The sequence below is a fragment of the Falco rusticolus genome, chromosome 4 (genome assembly GCF_015220075.1).
Source record: "Falco rusticolus isolate bFalRus1 chromosome 4, bFalRus1.pri, whole genome shotgun sequence".
In the NCBI taxonomy this organism is placed as follows: domain Eukaryota; kingdom Metazoa; phylum Chordata; class Aves; order Falconiformes; family Falconidae; genus Falco; species Falco rusticolus.
The window spans coordinates 75,283,703-75,300,842 of NC_051190.1; the positions used below are offsets into that span (position 1 = coordinate 75,283,703).

The 17,140-nt window shown below is 36.8% G+C and overlaps 1 protein-coding gene across 2 annotated transcripts in view; it reads left to right on the forward strand.

The window, feature by feature from the left end:
- CDK14 (cyclin dependent kinase 14) overlaps positions 1–17,140 on the forward strand; it is a 316,491-nt gene that overhangs the window by 173,656 nt on the left and 125,695 nt on the right. For both annotated transcript variants that reach the window (XM_037386401.1, XM_037386402.1), the window contains one exon: positions 7,207–7,327. In XM_037386401.1, the coding sequence (XP_037242298.1) occupies positions 7,207–7,327 (121 nt within the window). The remainder of the gene's footprint in view (positions 1–7,206; positions 7,328–17,140) is intronic.

Consider the following 17,140-nt stretch of genomic DNA (forward strand, 5'->3'; position numbering starts at 1 on the left):
CCAGTGTTGCATGGTCAGTTAAGAAACAAAATCATCTGAGTGTAAAGAACTGGGATTAGATGTTTGAATATAAAACTCTCATTGAAACTTAGCTTTTGTGTTTCTGTTTGGATGACTGAATCACTACAGTGGCACCAAATTGTGCTTATTTAACAGTTCTTCAGCTGTCTGATTGAATACATTAAACTAGAAGTATTTAAATGGTACTGCTGCCCTATACACGACAGGCTTGAATATGGTATGTGTTTAGTCCTCTCAGCACCCAGACAAAGGAGGCGGCAGTTTGTCTACACGATAATTTTCTGAAAAAGATAAGTCTTGAACAGCACAGAGCAAGTGTATGTATTTCTTTACTGGTATGTCATATTTAGCCTGTCTCATGCAATATGTCAGGTACTTACTGCACATTATCAAGGTACCAGTTGATAAGGGTTGGTTCATTTTCACTTGAACCCCAGATAGTCATCCAAAAATGGCTTTTGCAGTTCTGCTTTTAGTTGTACAGATAGGAATCACAATAAATTGTTAACTTCATACACAGTAGTCTGCAGTAAGTTGTTAACTTCTGTGGTCAGTGCTTGATGGACTATTAGACTTCACGAAACAGGACATCCATAGCTCTCAATTTGTCACTACAACACTTTTCCTCTGGTTCACTTTATTTTTCTTTTCTGAATTCGTTTGGTGTGTTAGGGGAAAATCCTAATGGCAGTGAAACATTTATGCCTCAAAACTGTAGGAAAGTGATCTGTTACATTTCTTACCTTCAGCAAGTTCATTGCTCATATGGTTTAAAAGTCATAATAATAATAATAATAATTATTATTATTATTATTATCTTCTAAACTCAAATCTTTGGTATCAGGCTCATTGATTCATAGCTGCTTCCCAGTTTTTCTCTTTTTCTTAGGGAATATTAAAATATTTTGAGACCTCTCATTTTCAGTGAAGAATTATTTTCTGCCTGTTTGTCCTTTCTAGAATTTCCTCCCTGTGCTCTGTGATCTTCCCAATTTAAAACCATCTGTTCAGCCATTGTTAACTGTTTGCTTCAAACCTAATAACTTCACTGTGGAGTGAGTAATTCTGACATTTTCACTTACGGCCTTATTAGCAAAGTGGTGTGTTCGTGCTGGGATGTTGTTAGGACTAGAGGGCATCATCTTCATACAGATTTTTTGTGAGACAACAAATTGAGGATCATTAAGTAAAAATCCAGAATCTGGAAAGTAACATTTAAATCAGTCAACTGTTAAGGTATTGTGGGCATGTATACTGTACCCATAATGAATCCAGGTCTCTTCAGTAATGCAGAAGTTATCTTTGATGTGAAATTGCTTGCTGTCCTTGAGTTCTGTTAGCTTTCACATCTGTGTGAATGTTTACAGTGTCAGTGCAGATTGTTTCTTTTTTATTTTTTTCCCTGCCCACACTGTTATTTTTCTGCTTCCAGACTAACAGAGGCAGTTTGAATATATTCATGCTGTCCCAGAATGCCATGGGAATAGATACATATTCCTGGTGTTGAAAATGGAACATAAATTTCTTTTGCACTTCCATACCACTTTTTGATTGGAGCTGAATTTTTAGTGTTTCTTCCTGCTAATAGACAGTGAAAGAATTTGGCAGTCATGGTACATGTTCAGCATCAGTGGGCTTTTCCAAAATATGTCAGAATTTTTAATAAGGATTTTAAACTAGGGAAATAAACAGCTTTATAGCTAGGATGGCTTTCAATCAAATTAATCAAAGGGATCTTTTAATATACAACCAACAGCTATCTATGCTCTTTCTTGTATCCCACTTTTCCACTGCCTGTGATCCTTTGGGTGACTCAGGAGGCAGAGGAAAGAGGTATTTATGAAAGAGATGATGCTGAAGTTGCTGAAAAAAGAAAAACGTTTTTCATGAGGGCTAGAGTCATTCTTTCTGGTAGCAGAAAAAGTACTTCTCTGTCTCCCCTTTCTGTAACTTGTGTCTGTCAGATTGACATTTGTGTCCCATTCATCGACCAGAATAATTATCATCTGTGTTACTGTGTGTGATTGTCTGAAGACATACATGAGATAAGATTTGCAGGGAAAAAGAATCTTTTATTAGAACAACTGATACAGCTGGAAAAAACAGACAGACTTAGAGGCACACATGCCTTTTTCCTTACTTACTGGTCTCTATCTCTTGAAGACTGACTCCTGAACTCCAGTATGGAAGACCAGTCATTACTCAAGTGCATTTTGGGAATACTAATTTGGGAACCTAATTAGCTCTCCCTGATAGTGGGTAACTTGTAAATGAATGGCACTACCATAATCCAGTGGCTGTATTAGGGTTCAGACATAGGATATTGTAGGTAATTTATCTTATTTGAAAGGAAATTAACTTGGATGCTCTGATGAAGCTGCATCTTGGAGACAGATGCGTTCAGGTAAACAGCAGAGGGACATGGGAAGCTTCTGCTTGTCAAGAACTGATTTCTGGGTTAGAGAGCTGACCGCTTCATTGATGCGGTGTTAGTGTTTCCACCCATTTTACTTCTGTTCTGTTGTCATTCAGGTATGAATAAACATGCTTTGGTTCAAAACCAAGTAGCTGAGTAAATAGGTTAAGTGAAGTTGACGGTTCATGATCTACAGTAGAATACATTTACAATATTTTAATATTGTTACTGAATCACTGTTATGGTTTTATAAGCCATTTATCTCAAACTCTAGGTAATTGTTAAATGAAACAGGAGGCTAAAAAAGCAAGCATGAAAAGAATCTGAGTCAAGGAAAAACAGCAACAAAAACACCCTTCCTTTTTTTCAGTATGCCTTGCTAGAGTCCTTGTTGATACATCTACATCAAAATAGTAAACAGCTCAACATATTTAAGGTATAATGGAAAGGGAAACCATGCATATGGTTGGCAAGCCCTTGTTTTTGCAGACGTGACTGGCTTCCTCATTTGCAGAATCGTATTCGCTGTGAACAAAGGCTTCATGATTGTCATATGAACTTGACTAAAAAGCTATCCTGCAGCTAAGGAGGTATCAAATATTAATATTTATACTCATGTAGCCAAAGGTGCATGTACTGAATGGGTCTTGAGTCTGGATATAGTTACAGCCTCTTGTAAGAGCCAACCAAAATTTAAAAATTACAGTGATAAATAGTGTTTTGTCAATAACTGTTGCTAGGTAAAATCAGACACAACCTCTGAGTCTGAGATAAAGATAAAGCCAGACAAGCAAAGAAAACTGTATTTACCAAGGAAGGAAATATCTTCATACTTTTTTATTTTTTTTAAATTCAGAGCAGGAGGTTTTTTGTGTTAAAGATATATACATACATAGGCATAGATCGTTTACTCTGTATGTGGAGTCTAGGACATTGCAGGGTATCCTGAGCTGTTGTTTAATGAATGAGTTAAAAGAAAGTTGTGGTTTGTGTCAGGTAGATGCAAGGTTTGTGCAAGCCTTGCAGTATGTAACACATCAGAACAGTTTCTTCTTTCTGTTTGGATAAATAATGGCCATAGAAGTAAGTGCCTAGAGAACACTAAACAGTATCTGTTCTTCCCATAATTACACACAAGTTCCCCAGTGGGTCTGATGCAACCTGAGTTTTAATAACTGTACCTTATGCTTGCTTTCTTTCTCTCAAAATAAGGTTGCAACAGCAGGACACGTATTGACCTTTTTTATCTTTTTGAAGACACAGGAACTGGAGGGGAGTTCACTGCTTGTCAGGAGGTCCTCCCTCCACCTTCACAGGCGAAAAAGTGCTCAGGCAGCAGTATGTAAATATTGGGTAGTCACCTGGTGATCTCTCCATTTACCTTTTGGCTTTTATGCACACTGGCCATTAAGATTTGAAGTTTTGATGATCCCCCATAAGCTCTGTCTTTTAAAAATTAGATTGTTGCTCTTCCTGTAGTGTAACCATGGAAACAGACAGGGAACCCTTAAAGAAAGTGATCCAACATGCTGTGCTAATTAATCCTACCCTTCAGTTTTCTTTCAGCTGAAGGATCTAGTTAAATAAATTTTGCATGAATAAGCATATTTGGATGTGCAAAAGGGTTTAAAATATGTAGCAAATTTTCTTGCAGAAGGTTATCTGAAAAAAAACTCTGCTAACTGCCATGATTTTCAACTGGAGCATCAAAACAAGAAATGCAGTATCTTATTAGTGTTTCACATATATATTTTGATTAAATTATTTTAAAAATGTAAATATATCTGAAAGATGAGGATATTTCTTTCATGCCTGAAGTGTGATGAGAGACTTCTGCATTAATTTTGTGTCTTCAAGGGAAAACGTTCATAATTGCAAATGCCTCCTTTATGCATAGTGTTATTCAGAAAAAGCAAACTTTGTTCCCTCCCTGAGAGAAAGCAGCTCCTCTGATGTGTTAGCCTAATTCAGGTCCTTTCAGTTCTGCACAGGGGCAGCAATTGACTGTACAGTGGGACTGTGCCAAGTTTTCTTCTGCCAAATTTTAGCCTTTGTGAGTATTTCCCTTGGTTGTTCACTGTTGCTTTCCACTGGGCCATTTAGTTTCCAAAGTAGTGTATGTGCTCAACTAGGAAACCAGTTGGTCACAATTTAAAACATATGGACTATGCTCATAAGCCTCTTAACCCTGGTGATGCTGTCTGATGCCAATGTGTGGCCTCAACTCGCTTTTACAAATTAAAGTTTTGTTTATAACTTCCTTCATTCCAGTAATGATCTTCTTATAACGTAGAAACCAGATGTAGCAGCTAACCTCAGTAAGGGTTTTGTGGTGTTTTGGGAGCGAAGAGCAGATTAAAGCAAAACATTTAGTTGTCCAACAAGCTGGGATTAGCACAAAAGGGCCATCTTTTAAAAATCAGGTGGATTTTAGTTAACCTGGAATGGATTAGAGGTGGAGGAGATCTGGAAGCAGTGGGCTAAGGAAACAGAATGGGTGGCAGACCTAGCAGAATGGGAGGACTGGTTCCATGCTGAATGGTCACATGAAAGGGGGAAAGATGTGCTTGGGCTGACTATAGCTCTTGCAGAGCTCCATCCTGGCCAGTAAAGTGGCAGAAACTGGCAGGCAAGCGTGGATGTTGTATTATTTGCAGTATGATTTTGGCTATGACAAGTTGGGTACTCATTCATTCTTACAATGGGAGATTTCTTGAGTGTGTGGATCAAAAGACTGTGTGTCGTGGCAACCTGAGTTCATTTCTTATCCCACAAGCTCTAAAGTTTTTTGACAGTTTTCCCCAAATCACACAATGTTCCTGACTACTTACAAATGCCTTTTCCCTGCCTGCCTATGCCTTTTCTCCTATCAAAGCTAGGTAGAAAATTAGAGAGGAAATTGTTTGCAAGCAAATTCAGTCTTCCTCAGGCAAGACTAAAGGGGGGGCTCAGACAGGCAAAGAAGGATGGGGCATTCACCATCCAGACTTCTCAAATCCTTTCATAATTTTTATTTAGCTTAATAATAGTAGGTCCATATCCATGAATTCAGGAAGTACTGTTCAGTTTAGTCATGTGGGATACAGGCACAGAAATTCAGACTTGCTAATGTTTCTGTGGGCTAGGAAAAACAGCTCTTCACCAGTTAGAGCATTTGGTGGTTTCTGATCTCTTAGAAGCAAATAACATTATTCTGGAGACAGAAGCACTGCAGAGCATGTGATGTGACTTCTCTGTTGGCCTCTTCGCAGCTATACCTGGCCAGCCCTGAGTTATCTGTGTGAGCCAAGTTATTTGTCAAGCTGGTGGCCAGGTGCATAAATGTGAAAGAGATGGAAGTCTGAAAACTAAAAACCTAAAAAATAATTAAAAATAATAATAAAAAAGGTTATTCATATTTGAAATACAATTTTTTTTAGAAGAAATTCTGGCATACAAGTCAAATTATTCCCCTACACTGGTCTAATTGCTATAATCAGCTGATAATGCAACTACTGGCCAAGATTTGCCATCATTATTATGGAGATATATTCACTGAGATTAACTGTTTCCTAAATAGCTTCTCCAGTGTATTAAAAATAAAGGTGCAAAGGATTCTCATCTGCACTCTTATGTGAATTTTCATGTTCCATATTTCTTTCTGAGTGTATGACTTTGCTTTTTGGTTTCTATAAGGTAGAAGACGTGACCTTCTGTTTTAGTAATTTCATTAGTTTGTGAATGAGAAATGTTAGTTCTTTGTTTAGGAAGACACAAAATAACCCCAGTAGCGCCTTCTCCTGATTTCCGTTACTTATGCATATCCAGTGTTCCCAGCAAGGGCATGGATGGTGATCAAGGCTGTAACTAGGAGCAGTTTATTTGGAAAATGTGTTTGCAGGCCTGTGATGGGAACAGTCATCATAGCCCTGAAAATCTTTTTCCATTTCTTGGAGGAGAGAGGCTTCCATAGGGGAAGCATTAGAGGAGTATGCTCTCTACTGCTGGTTTTAGCATATGAGGGTATCTCCTAAAGTCTTTCCAATTTTACGTGAGATAGATTATGTTGTGTAGTAATGTGAATTATTTTCATGACTGACAAGCTTAAATGACAGTTATTGTAAATAGTATATCTTTAGGTGGCCACAGATTTCATTGAAATGATTTCTGCTTCTGAGATTGGTGCATTGCCAATATACATTTGTTGAGAGAGAAGAATTTTGCACATACCGTTTTCTGATGTATTACTGTAATATTAATATTTATTTGAATGGCAATGTGTAAGTATGTCTACTGCTTTCAAATAGAAACTTAAATAAGCAGGCTGGGGTTTGCAGTGTAAACTGTGGAAGGTTTCCTTGGGCTCCCCTAAAAAAAACAAATCTCATCTGTTGCATTATTTGTCTGGAAGTTTCTTTTTCATTTCCTTTTTCTAAATAACATTGAAATAAAAGACTATTGATGCCTGAGGTTGAGCAGTTAATGGAAATGAAAATCTTTGCTTATTTGTCTTTCATTTAGGTATGCCACAATGTATCTTTGCATCTCTCCTGGGCCTGTGGTTGTCATCATGAAAAGCATATTTTATTATCCCTTCATTATATTCACAGCTCTGTTTAGCCAGGTCCTAAATGAGAGATGCTACCATTTTCTTTCGTTTAGTAACTTATTCCAATACTAGAAGTGGAAAAATGCTTGCAACATGCCATCATATTATGTGAAGTGTGCTCATATATCCTTTTAGGATCATAACTATACAGCAAACTATTTTTTTTGCATTTACCCTACAGGTCTTGCAAGAGCTAAATCCGTTCCCAGCCATACATATTCCAATGAAGTGGTAACCCTATGGTACAGGCCTCCAGATGTCCTTCTGGGATCAACAGAATATTCCACCTGCCTTGACATGTGGTAAGTACAGAATCCTTACGCGAGACTCTATGTAGGTGCTTCAACTCTGAATTTTTTTATTTGTGTAAAACAAATATGTGCTGAGATTAGTGGTACAGTTTAAAAATCTCGTGTGTAGTAATCTGTGTGTTTCACTCGGTATCTCCCTAAAGGAATCCCCTCCTGCTACCCCACCGGCTGGGAGCTGGTACCTGCTGTTAATGCACCACTAGAAGAGCCATTGGTGCTTTGTAGGAGACTGGGTTGTTGTTTGGTTTTGTAGTCTTAATGTGGTGCTTTGATATGATATGATACTTGTTTTGCAGAAGGCAGACTTTCACCATGCCCAGCTATAGCAGTGGCAAAACCAGCATTCCCTGGGTGCAAAGATGCAGCCTCAGACCTTAATCTACTGTACTTGTTAGCAGTAAATCAGCATGTGACACATCACTGAATAGTTTTCTTTCAAACGCTTTGAGAGGAAGTTGATGTGTACAATGTATAGCAGCTTGCTGCTTTTGATAACATCATTTAGTCTTGTGTTGAACAAAGAAGGGTGTTTGGGTTTTTGCTGCTAGAAACAGAGGTGGAGGTTCTTCATTTATCCTGTATGTTTTGAGGTCACAGGATCACTGTAATGTGTACAAATTCTGTAATTAGTAAGAGCTTCAGTGGTGTTAGTAGAAGCAAGACATGTTGATTCGAGAAACAGAAATGTGGAAAAATATTTTTCATTGCAAAGAAACTCTCATGCTCTGGAAGATATTAAGATATTTTTTTTTAATGTATGTGACTTTTTGAATTATACAACTTGCTTCATTTGAGCAAAAAAATATACTAAGCAAGTTTCAGAAAATACAGTATTTTTTCATAGTTTGCTGAAATTATCTTTCCTTTAATACAGGCAGCCTAAATTTAGAATTATGATTATGTTAAAATCTAGAGGTAACTGTAAAGTAAGGTTAATAGGACCTTATGTTTTCATGCAGTGGGTGAAAAGGTATGGTTTCCTGTTTTTCCCCATAGCACTGTTAGTTCTTGACTCCTGGGACAAGAGGTAAAAGCTTGCAGGGTTGCTTGATTTAAGGGCTTACAGAATATAAATACCAGAATATCTAATACTGAAGAGAGTGTTTCATGTAACTGGGCCTCTGGCTGCTGTAGTTCCTTGACATGTAAGGGTAGATGAACGAAGAGGCAGGAAAGGGAGGGTCAGCAAACTTCTCCAAGTGTGAATGTTGTGATATGCAACTGCACCAGAGAGCCAAAGGCAGCATCTTCTGTATTAGCTGTCTCGGTTTCTTCAAACCATTTTCCACCTCACAGATGTGAAATAATTTCCCCCTGCATTTCAGCTTCTCATCTATACTAAAGCAGTCCTGTTTCCCCAAAGATCGGTTTTAACCTGGTGCCTTCACAAATTATATGCAGTCTCCTCATACCATCTGCTCCTGATGTTTTGCAATCATCTCTTTTCCAAGATATACCTCTGATGCTCAGCAAGAAGCTTGACTTGCTTGAGGTGAGGTGGGACAATGGCATCAGAGGATGGAAATAGCTGGGAGACATAAATAGTTATTTCTGCTCATCTTCTTATAGTTCAGTCTACATGTGTTCAATTCCTGAGTCCAACATCTTTGTGTATGTGTGTACATACATGTCTCAATTTGTGAAGTATGAGATTGAAAGAATGTATGGAAACAGCTAAAGAAAACTTTAAAATCATTTAAGAGAGCAAACTGTTCAAAAAGGCCTCTAAAATGCTTTTTTAGTCAAAAGAGACATTGGATTTTTTCTTTTTTTACATTTACCAATTAAAAAAATATTGCACTTTGTAAATAAGGGTTTACTTGGTTTTTGTTTTGGTTTGGTTTTAAAATGAACAAAGGATTTTGAAACGTTTTTGAATCTCACTGAAACTTTCTGCACAAAGAAAAACTATTCAGTCAAAAGTTCGGTAGCTTGTCAAAAACAGATCTTACAACATTCTTCCCAATAATGATTTTAGTGCAATAGCTATTAAGAAGTCCAGTCAAACTATGTGGTGTTACTGTGATAGAGATCAAATCAAGCCATGCAGCTAATAGGAGCATTTTAAACTTAACAATAAATGCAGACTGAGTCCTTCATGAGCATATGTTTATACTCAAATTTCATGGACAGAAGGGAAGATCAAGGAAGGACTCAAAATGCCACTTTGGCAATCTAGGTCACTATTTCGTCTCCTGACAAAAATGATGCAACAGTATTGGGGAACAACACAATAATTCCATCTTCAGTGATAGCAATAGGTGAATGTCCTCTTGCGCAGGAGCATTTCATATCGGTCTGAAAAAGATCCAGGTGCTCCAGATAGAGGCGGTGGTGTTCTGTTCGAAATGAAAAACGATACCATACTGCTATTTGCTAGATTTGTAGCCCTTACAAATTTTGTGCTGCCCTGTATGAACTGAAGAACTATGAAAAGCTTAGGGAAAAGCCCTAGTAATACAATTTCTTTCACATGTCAGGAATTTAGCAGAGCTACTGCCACATCAGAAATGAAATCAGAGCAAGTGTGTATTGTATGTGATGGAAGAACTTTCGGGTTTTAATTCTGCACTTTGCTGGGTTATCCGAGACAGCACTTCAAGTTTGATTGTGAGAGGTGTAGTTGCATGTTAAGGTCACTTATGCTTATTTGGCGTATCTGACAGTGAGCTCTGCTGGAGCACAGGCAGGCTTGGGGCTTTATTTATACAACAGTTGTACATAGCTGGGCCATAATTGCATTAAACCCACTTAGTGGCTTCCCAGAGTGGGAGGAAGGGAGACATGGAGAAACCCACCTACCATCGGATTCCAAGATAATTTGGTAATTTGTTATCAAAAGTGTGTTTGTAGCATTAGCATTTTTATGCAATTACTGGCATTATGTCCTTATGGCAGATAGCATGTGCACTCCTCTGTCCTTACTGATAATCTACGTGATGGCAAAACTAGGCAGCCACTTCACTAAATATTTAAATAATGTTGAGGTAGAAAGCACAGCTGTTTCTTCCATTTGGGGGGGGGGGGGGAAGACACAGGGCCTTTACTATAGCCGTGATAAATGGCATTTCATGGTGGTTCCCAAGGAACAGAAAGTGGGGCTCCTACTGAGTAGCAGACCAGCTGCATGAAAAAGAGTCCAAATATTAACCACTGGACAGTGGCTGGGAAGCAGGTGGCAGAGGCTGCAGGCTATTTTTATACTTCATTTGCTGGTGTAAAGCATTAGGGTGGTAACTAAAAGCTAATGATCCACATGCAATGGTACATTCTCCTGCATTCTTTTTTAAATAGCCAGTGGCAATAAAATAATATTAATGAAGACATACATGCATTAGTGATGTCAGGCTGGTGATGGAAATCGGTGTAGCGGGCTTTGTGATTTACTGCTGACAGCATTTGGTAAAGCAGCATTGTGTGAATGTATTATACTAGCCATGACTGCATCAAAGAGTTGTGATAACCTTTGATATACTTTTTTTTTTTTATTTTTTTACTCCTCCTCTTGATGAAGACTTACTAGTAGCTAGGAAAATGGCTTTGCATTGCTTCTGGTGTAACTTGTCCTAATCCTTGAATTTTACAGTCCTTTGAAAGTCAATGCAAGGAAAATAAGCTTTAATACATAAAGGGTTTATACATTACTAAAACCCGTATATAAATCCGTATATAAATAATACTGAAACATAGGGGAAAACATCCCTAAATGAACATATTCTGTTTGTTTCTTACAGAAAGAATATGGTGTTTGTAAATGAAGCAATTTAAACAGGCTATTAAATAATTTTTGATTCTGGTAATGCATGTACTGCTACATCTGGGTTTCTTACATCAAAAAGTCACTAGGGATACTTTATTTTGTAGTGCAGCTGGCTTTAAACTGTGTTTGCTAACAGCTGGTGATCTTTTGCATATCCTGTTGTTTTTCTTTTAAAAAAATACACTCTTAGTCACAGTTCAGGCAACGTAAGAAGTTATGGGCCGTGATATATTTTAAATTCACTTTTATTAACTAGTGTCATCTATGTGTAGTGCTGTGGAAGAAATCACTTAAAACTAGGCCAGTATATTGTTACAAAATGACTTATTAAATCACTGTTCTTTAACTTTGTGACATCTGGATTGGTATACATGATTTCATATCTGGTCTTTATTTAGGGAAAGCTCTTCATATGGAGTTTTTCTATCCTATTATTAGAAAAATAAATGGTGCTTTTCTATACTATTATTAGCAAAATAAATGGTATTTTTCAGAAACAGACCACCTTCCACATGTAACCTGCTCTGATTGCAGATTTGAGTGCTCACTGTAATTCCATGCATGCTTTCATGAATATTTGACCAATGAAGACCTACAACAGTAATTAAGATATTTATTAAATAAAAAGGGATCTTGCCTTAGACACAGGTGCACCAAGTTATGTTTTTTACACAGGGGACGTTAGAAAGGCATCTTTATCCTGTACCTATTGTAAACAGTTTGCAGTCAGAGAAACCTGAGAGCAGGAATCCCAGCAGGCCCTGAAGAAATACTGCTCAGGGCTTGAGAGTTGGGTAAATTACTTCTTTTGCCCTTGATGTTCTTTAAGATTATGACTTCCTCTCCAAAGAAATGCTAATCTGTAGGATTAGGATATTAAGGTAAAGATACTGTGCTAACTATCAAGGTATTGTTAATTAAACTTCTCTCCTTGTCAGTGAGTAGTTCTTCAAAAGTTTTATCAGCTGAATTAGCTTTTGACTGGAAAATTCTCTTAGGGTCAAATTCACCGAAATATTAAAGTGTGAGGAAACATCTTGGACTATACTTATGGGAAGGGCATTTCACTTCCTGTCTAAAATTACTTTTATCAATTTGGAACATCAGATTTACTATCACTTTTCCACTTCTAGAAATATATTTTTCACGTGTGTCAGGAAAGTACCTTATAAAGGTATCTGGATCCAGAAAACAAAACCAGGAAAAACATGTTCAACAGGAAAATATCTCATGGCAGAATGTTGCTTAGGTTTGAAGATTATTTTCTTGAGCTTTTTTTGCATTCTGCTTTTACAAAACAAGTAAGTCTAATAGATTCTTGCAAAAAAGGATCATGTACATTGTAATCCATCGTGAATATAATATTTCTTAATATAGAAATTGAGCATTGCTACAGAGGGTTGGGTTGCAAAAGAAATTTCTGGAGCTTTTATTTCTAGGTAGCAGTGACACAGGCAAGAACATGAGCACTCTATTTGCTTATAATCAGAATTGCTTCAAGATTGTAAGAAATTTTTTGAACTGTCATGCTTTCAAGTAAATTATTTTTCGTCCATTACATCTGCTTTCTGCAGAAATTTTAATGGTGTTCTTTGTCATCGTGGAAGGGAAATTCTGCTTCATTTGTCACTTCTCATGTGAGAACTGTAATCTCTTTGCCTCATTGCTCGTATTTGTTCAGACTGTATCTCCCATTGTATGCTACTTTTCAGATACCAAACTAGAGTGGTCATAAAGAAAAATCCCAACTAAGTTCAGCATCTGTGGGTATTCTGGTAGTGTGCCACTGCAGAATTAAACCAGATTCTGGTCAATTAAAGAGACAAAAGTCCCTTGCTTTTCATTCCTTGCCCCCAAAATTTGTTTTCTTAGTTCTGTTCATACACAGGATCATGTAAGAATGTGACTTTTTTTCTGAACAAATCAGACCAGATAAAAATCTTTGTGCCCTTCCAGCATGTTGAATATTACTAGTGGATTTTGTGGAAGTGGTTCCAGTATTACCTCTTGGTGACAAATCCATAAAAAAAACAATTAGTCAGGGTTTGGGGGGTGGTGATGTCTGTGTGTTTTTTGGGGTGGGTGGTTTTGGTGGTGGTTTTTTTGGGGGGGGGGGGTGTTGTTTTGTTTTTTAAAATTCTTATATATTTAACATTACAAATTGTAGTTTGGGAAACTTGAATGAAAACTCAAACTGTTCCTCTGAATTCCAGAAATTTCCCCAGGAGGATTGCTGGAAACAATTGCTTTTCACAAAATGCCTTCTCCTGCTTTGAAGCCAAATCCTGCATGCTGGAAACAGGCTTCATGTCCAGATAGAAACCTTATGTGAAGGCCCAGCATAGGTCTTCATTAAGAAGATCATGTTGAATATTATCACTTGCACTGAGCCTGCTAGAAAGCAGATCTGTTCAGGACAGAAAGTTAACAGAGACATACATAGTAAGCATATAGTCTTTCTATAATCTTGATTTAAGTACAAACTAAAACTTGGTTTTGAAATAACTCCTCGTTTCAGAGTGTGTTTGTAGTCTCTTTTATGTACCCATAAAGAAAAATCAAAATATTAGCTGCAGGAAAAAATCATCACAATCTTTTATAGATTATACCTCACCAAAGCTTTTAGGGTGGTTTTTTTTTGTTGTTGTTGTTGTCCTTTTTGGGTTTTTTTTTGTTTGTTTGTTTTTTACAGTATTCAAGTACAGATAGGCTGGAGATTCTTCTTGTTGCAATAAGGATTTTTGTTATACAGAGACAAGAATGTATTCTTAAACCAAAAATATAAAATGAACCCACCAGTAAGCAAGTTAATTTTAAGGGAATACCTTCTTGAATTATAAAAGCTGTGCAGGAGAAGAGAAGAAAAAAAAAAAAAAGGTGCTGTTTCCTGAGGCATCCAACTTCATTTTTACAGGCTCATTTACTATGTCAATTCAAATGCAATAGTAATTCATTTAGCTGTGCTATTAACTCTTACGCCATATAAAGGCTGTATAGTGACAGCCAGAGTCCCAGGAAATTAAGCAGGACAATAGAAGAGCAGTATTAGATGGTATGGCCGCATATGGTCTCATCAATACATCAATAGGTTTAGTCATGCTTTTTGTCATCAGAGGGTAAGCCACCCATTTCAACATTAAATGGCTGTCACTTTTACTTTGCAAGTTATCCTGTGCTGTCCATTGGAAAGATTTCTGAACGAAGTCATAGGATTTGGCTTATTTATTCAAAATCAAAAGTCCTATAAAGAGAGTAGGAAAATCTGAGTCGAGTACGCTGAAATATGTTAGGCTAATGTTCTTTTGTCACAAATTATTTCTCAAGTGCTGCCTAAAAATATCATTGTATGTTCAGTGTGCACAAATTATACATACATAACATACCCTTGGAGAGGTATGCACATTAAAGCCAAGTTAATTTATTGTATTTCATATTTCAAGAAATAATCTTTGCATCATAGAAACTAGAGATGGGATGATCTGTGAGATCATTGTACCCACCCTACTGTAAATGCAAGTCTGTTCCCTGAAGAATATTTGTGTTTCAGCTTGTCTAGCTTTACACGGTTGTAACTGTGAAGCTTCAAGTCCATTGGGAGGCTGGGGTATAGCACATTTTTAAAGTATATTTCTCTAATGATCACCCTAAAATTTTTATTTCCTAAAGGCATTCTGCTATTTCTAGTTACACTTGGATCTATCTACAGTTCTGGGAACTATTAAAATCCTAATCAGTTCTTCCCTGTCTTTAATTTTGCATAATTTTAAATACAGAGTCATCACGTTCTCCCAGTCCCTGTGTGTTTTCTTGTAGCCAAGAATGGCATTATTCTCTTAAATTTTCCTTACAAACCGGTTGTTCAAGTAAGAAAATAATTTTTGCTTTGCTCAAAAATACCTCCAATCTGTTTAATCATTTGTGAGGTCTAAAAAACAAGACTAAGTTTCAAGGCCTTGTAGAGGCTTTATTTCTTTTCATGCTCTGTATGTGTGCACTTATGGTTTGTGATTCAGGGAACCTGTTATATACTCAGTTTCCATTTGCTGTGAGCCTAAAATTCACCGATACCACTAAGATGTCTAAAATACCATCCAGCCATCTTGAAGCCTTTATGTGCTATCAATGGCTGTGTATTCCCTATCAGTTCAATGTCATACTTTTTTTCTTGTTTTTTTTTTTTTTAAGTATTTATTTAATCTTCTCTTTCTATGGACTTATTCTTCAATGTGATAACCTTTGAAACCAAGATAAGCTTAATTTTCAAGTGGGCCGAAGGGAACAGCAGTCCTCCAGCTCAGACCTTGAAGGTGTTTATGTTTCTCTCCTCCACGATTTTAATAACCTTTTGATTTTTGTATTAGCTGTTTATTTAACTGCAGTACTCTTTCATGCTCATTTCAGTGTGTGACTAAATGGAGTACTAGGTTACACGATTTTTCTTTCAAAACAGGAGATTTTTCTTCAATAGTGTTGTTTACAGTTCTTCCTTGATTTTTGTCTCATACTTTTCAGACCCACTAAAAGTGGAAAATTTTGTAAATAGATTATGTGAAATAGTTTAAAATTCAGCTAAATCTTCCTGACACCTTTACAACACTTCTGTTCAAACAATGAGCTGAAGTTTCTTTGTAGATAGCAGTACATGACCTCAAATGATACACTGGTTTAATCAAATGCCCGTTTTCTGGTTGCAAGAATAGAACTCTAATCCTCTTTTCTTTAGTGTAAATTCAATTGTTTTATTTCTTATCTTGAATAAATGGCTTCTGACTGAAATCTTGATTTTTTCCTCGCCTCAGATCCTGATACTGTTTATAAGTATGTGACTAAGATATATTGTGCCTATCTGTGCCTAATGAAGCACTGACCAGACTAAATGATGAATGGCAGTTTAATCAATTCAGTTCACTCAGTAACGAGCAGACGCATATGGAACATAAATTTTAACCTCTTTTTATAAACATCTGAGTTTTTCTAAAATCTGAACAGAACTGTGCTTTCCAAAGTTTTTTTCCACTTTTCAATGCCTAAGGAGAAACTTTGTTTGGTATATCTATGCTTTGGGATGTAGAATTAGAAAATAGTGATACATGTATAATTTTCTTCTTCAAGAAATTTGGCTATCAGCTCTCCTTGTCCTGGAACATAAAATTATTTCATTATTCAGTAGGGGTCAAAGCCTTCAGAGATGAGTAAAGTGTGGGTTGTCTGCCAATAGTCTTAGTTAAGTGGCATCTATAAATACTCATCCCCGGCCTTAATGAAAATATGCAATCTATTTTCATTAAGTTGTTTTATTCTAGAACCACTTTCTCACCAATATATGCACACATATGGCTAAAATTAAATGCTACTTTCTGAATGCATCATCACGATGCACAAGCAAAGGTATGTAATTACTACATTCCAAATAATTTACTTCTAAAAACAAAGTTAAATTAGAGGTTATCACTGGGATTTGCTGACAGAGAAACACAACTCACAATTTCAGGTAGAGGTGGTACTGTAGGTAGTTTTGCAAATTCTTGGTTCATTTTGAAACATTTTGGGTTATTGATTTGGCATTTGCTTTGGGTGAAGATTTTTTTGGTGTGGTTACTTACACAGAGGGTTGTACAATATATGTAGGTGTCTGCATGTGGAAGATGTAGAAAAATGTATGTAGAGAAATGTAATTGAATGAATTAAATACATAATCAAATTCTGCATCCTGTTGGTAGCCAAGGGGCATGTTTTCTCTTAAATTTTGTTTTGTTTTGTTTATGTGGAACAAGCAGTTCTTGAACTCTCTTCATCCAGAAAAGATTCAAATGCAAGTTTGTAATTGGTTTTACTTTTCAGATGCAGGAAGTCCTCAGGTTATTCGAAATTTGGGCTTAGTCACAGAAACTTTCCTCAGCTGTTGAGAATCCATTCTTTTTGTTGTAGTTAGTATCTACCAGATATTTTTTCCCTTCTGATTTCCTAGTACTTCTGCCAGTGGCTTAACTGAATGGGGTGAGGGAGACTCATGTGAAGAGCCTTGTGTGACAGACCAGAGACAG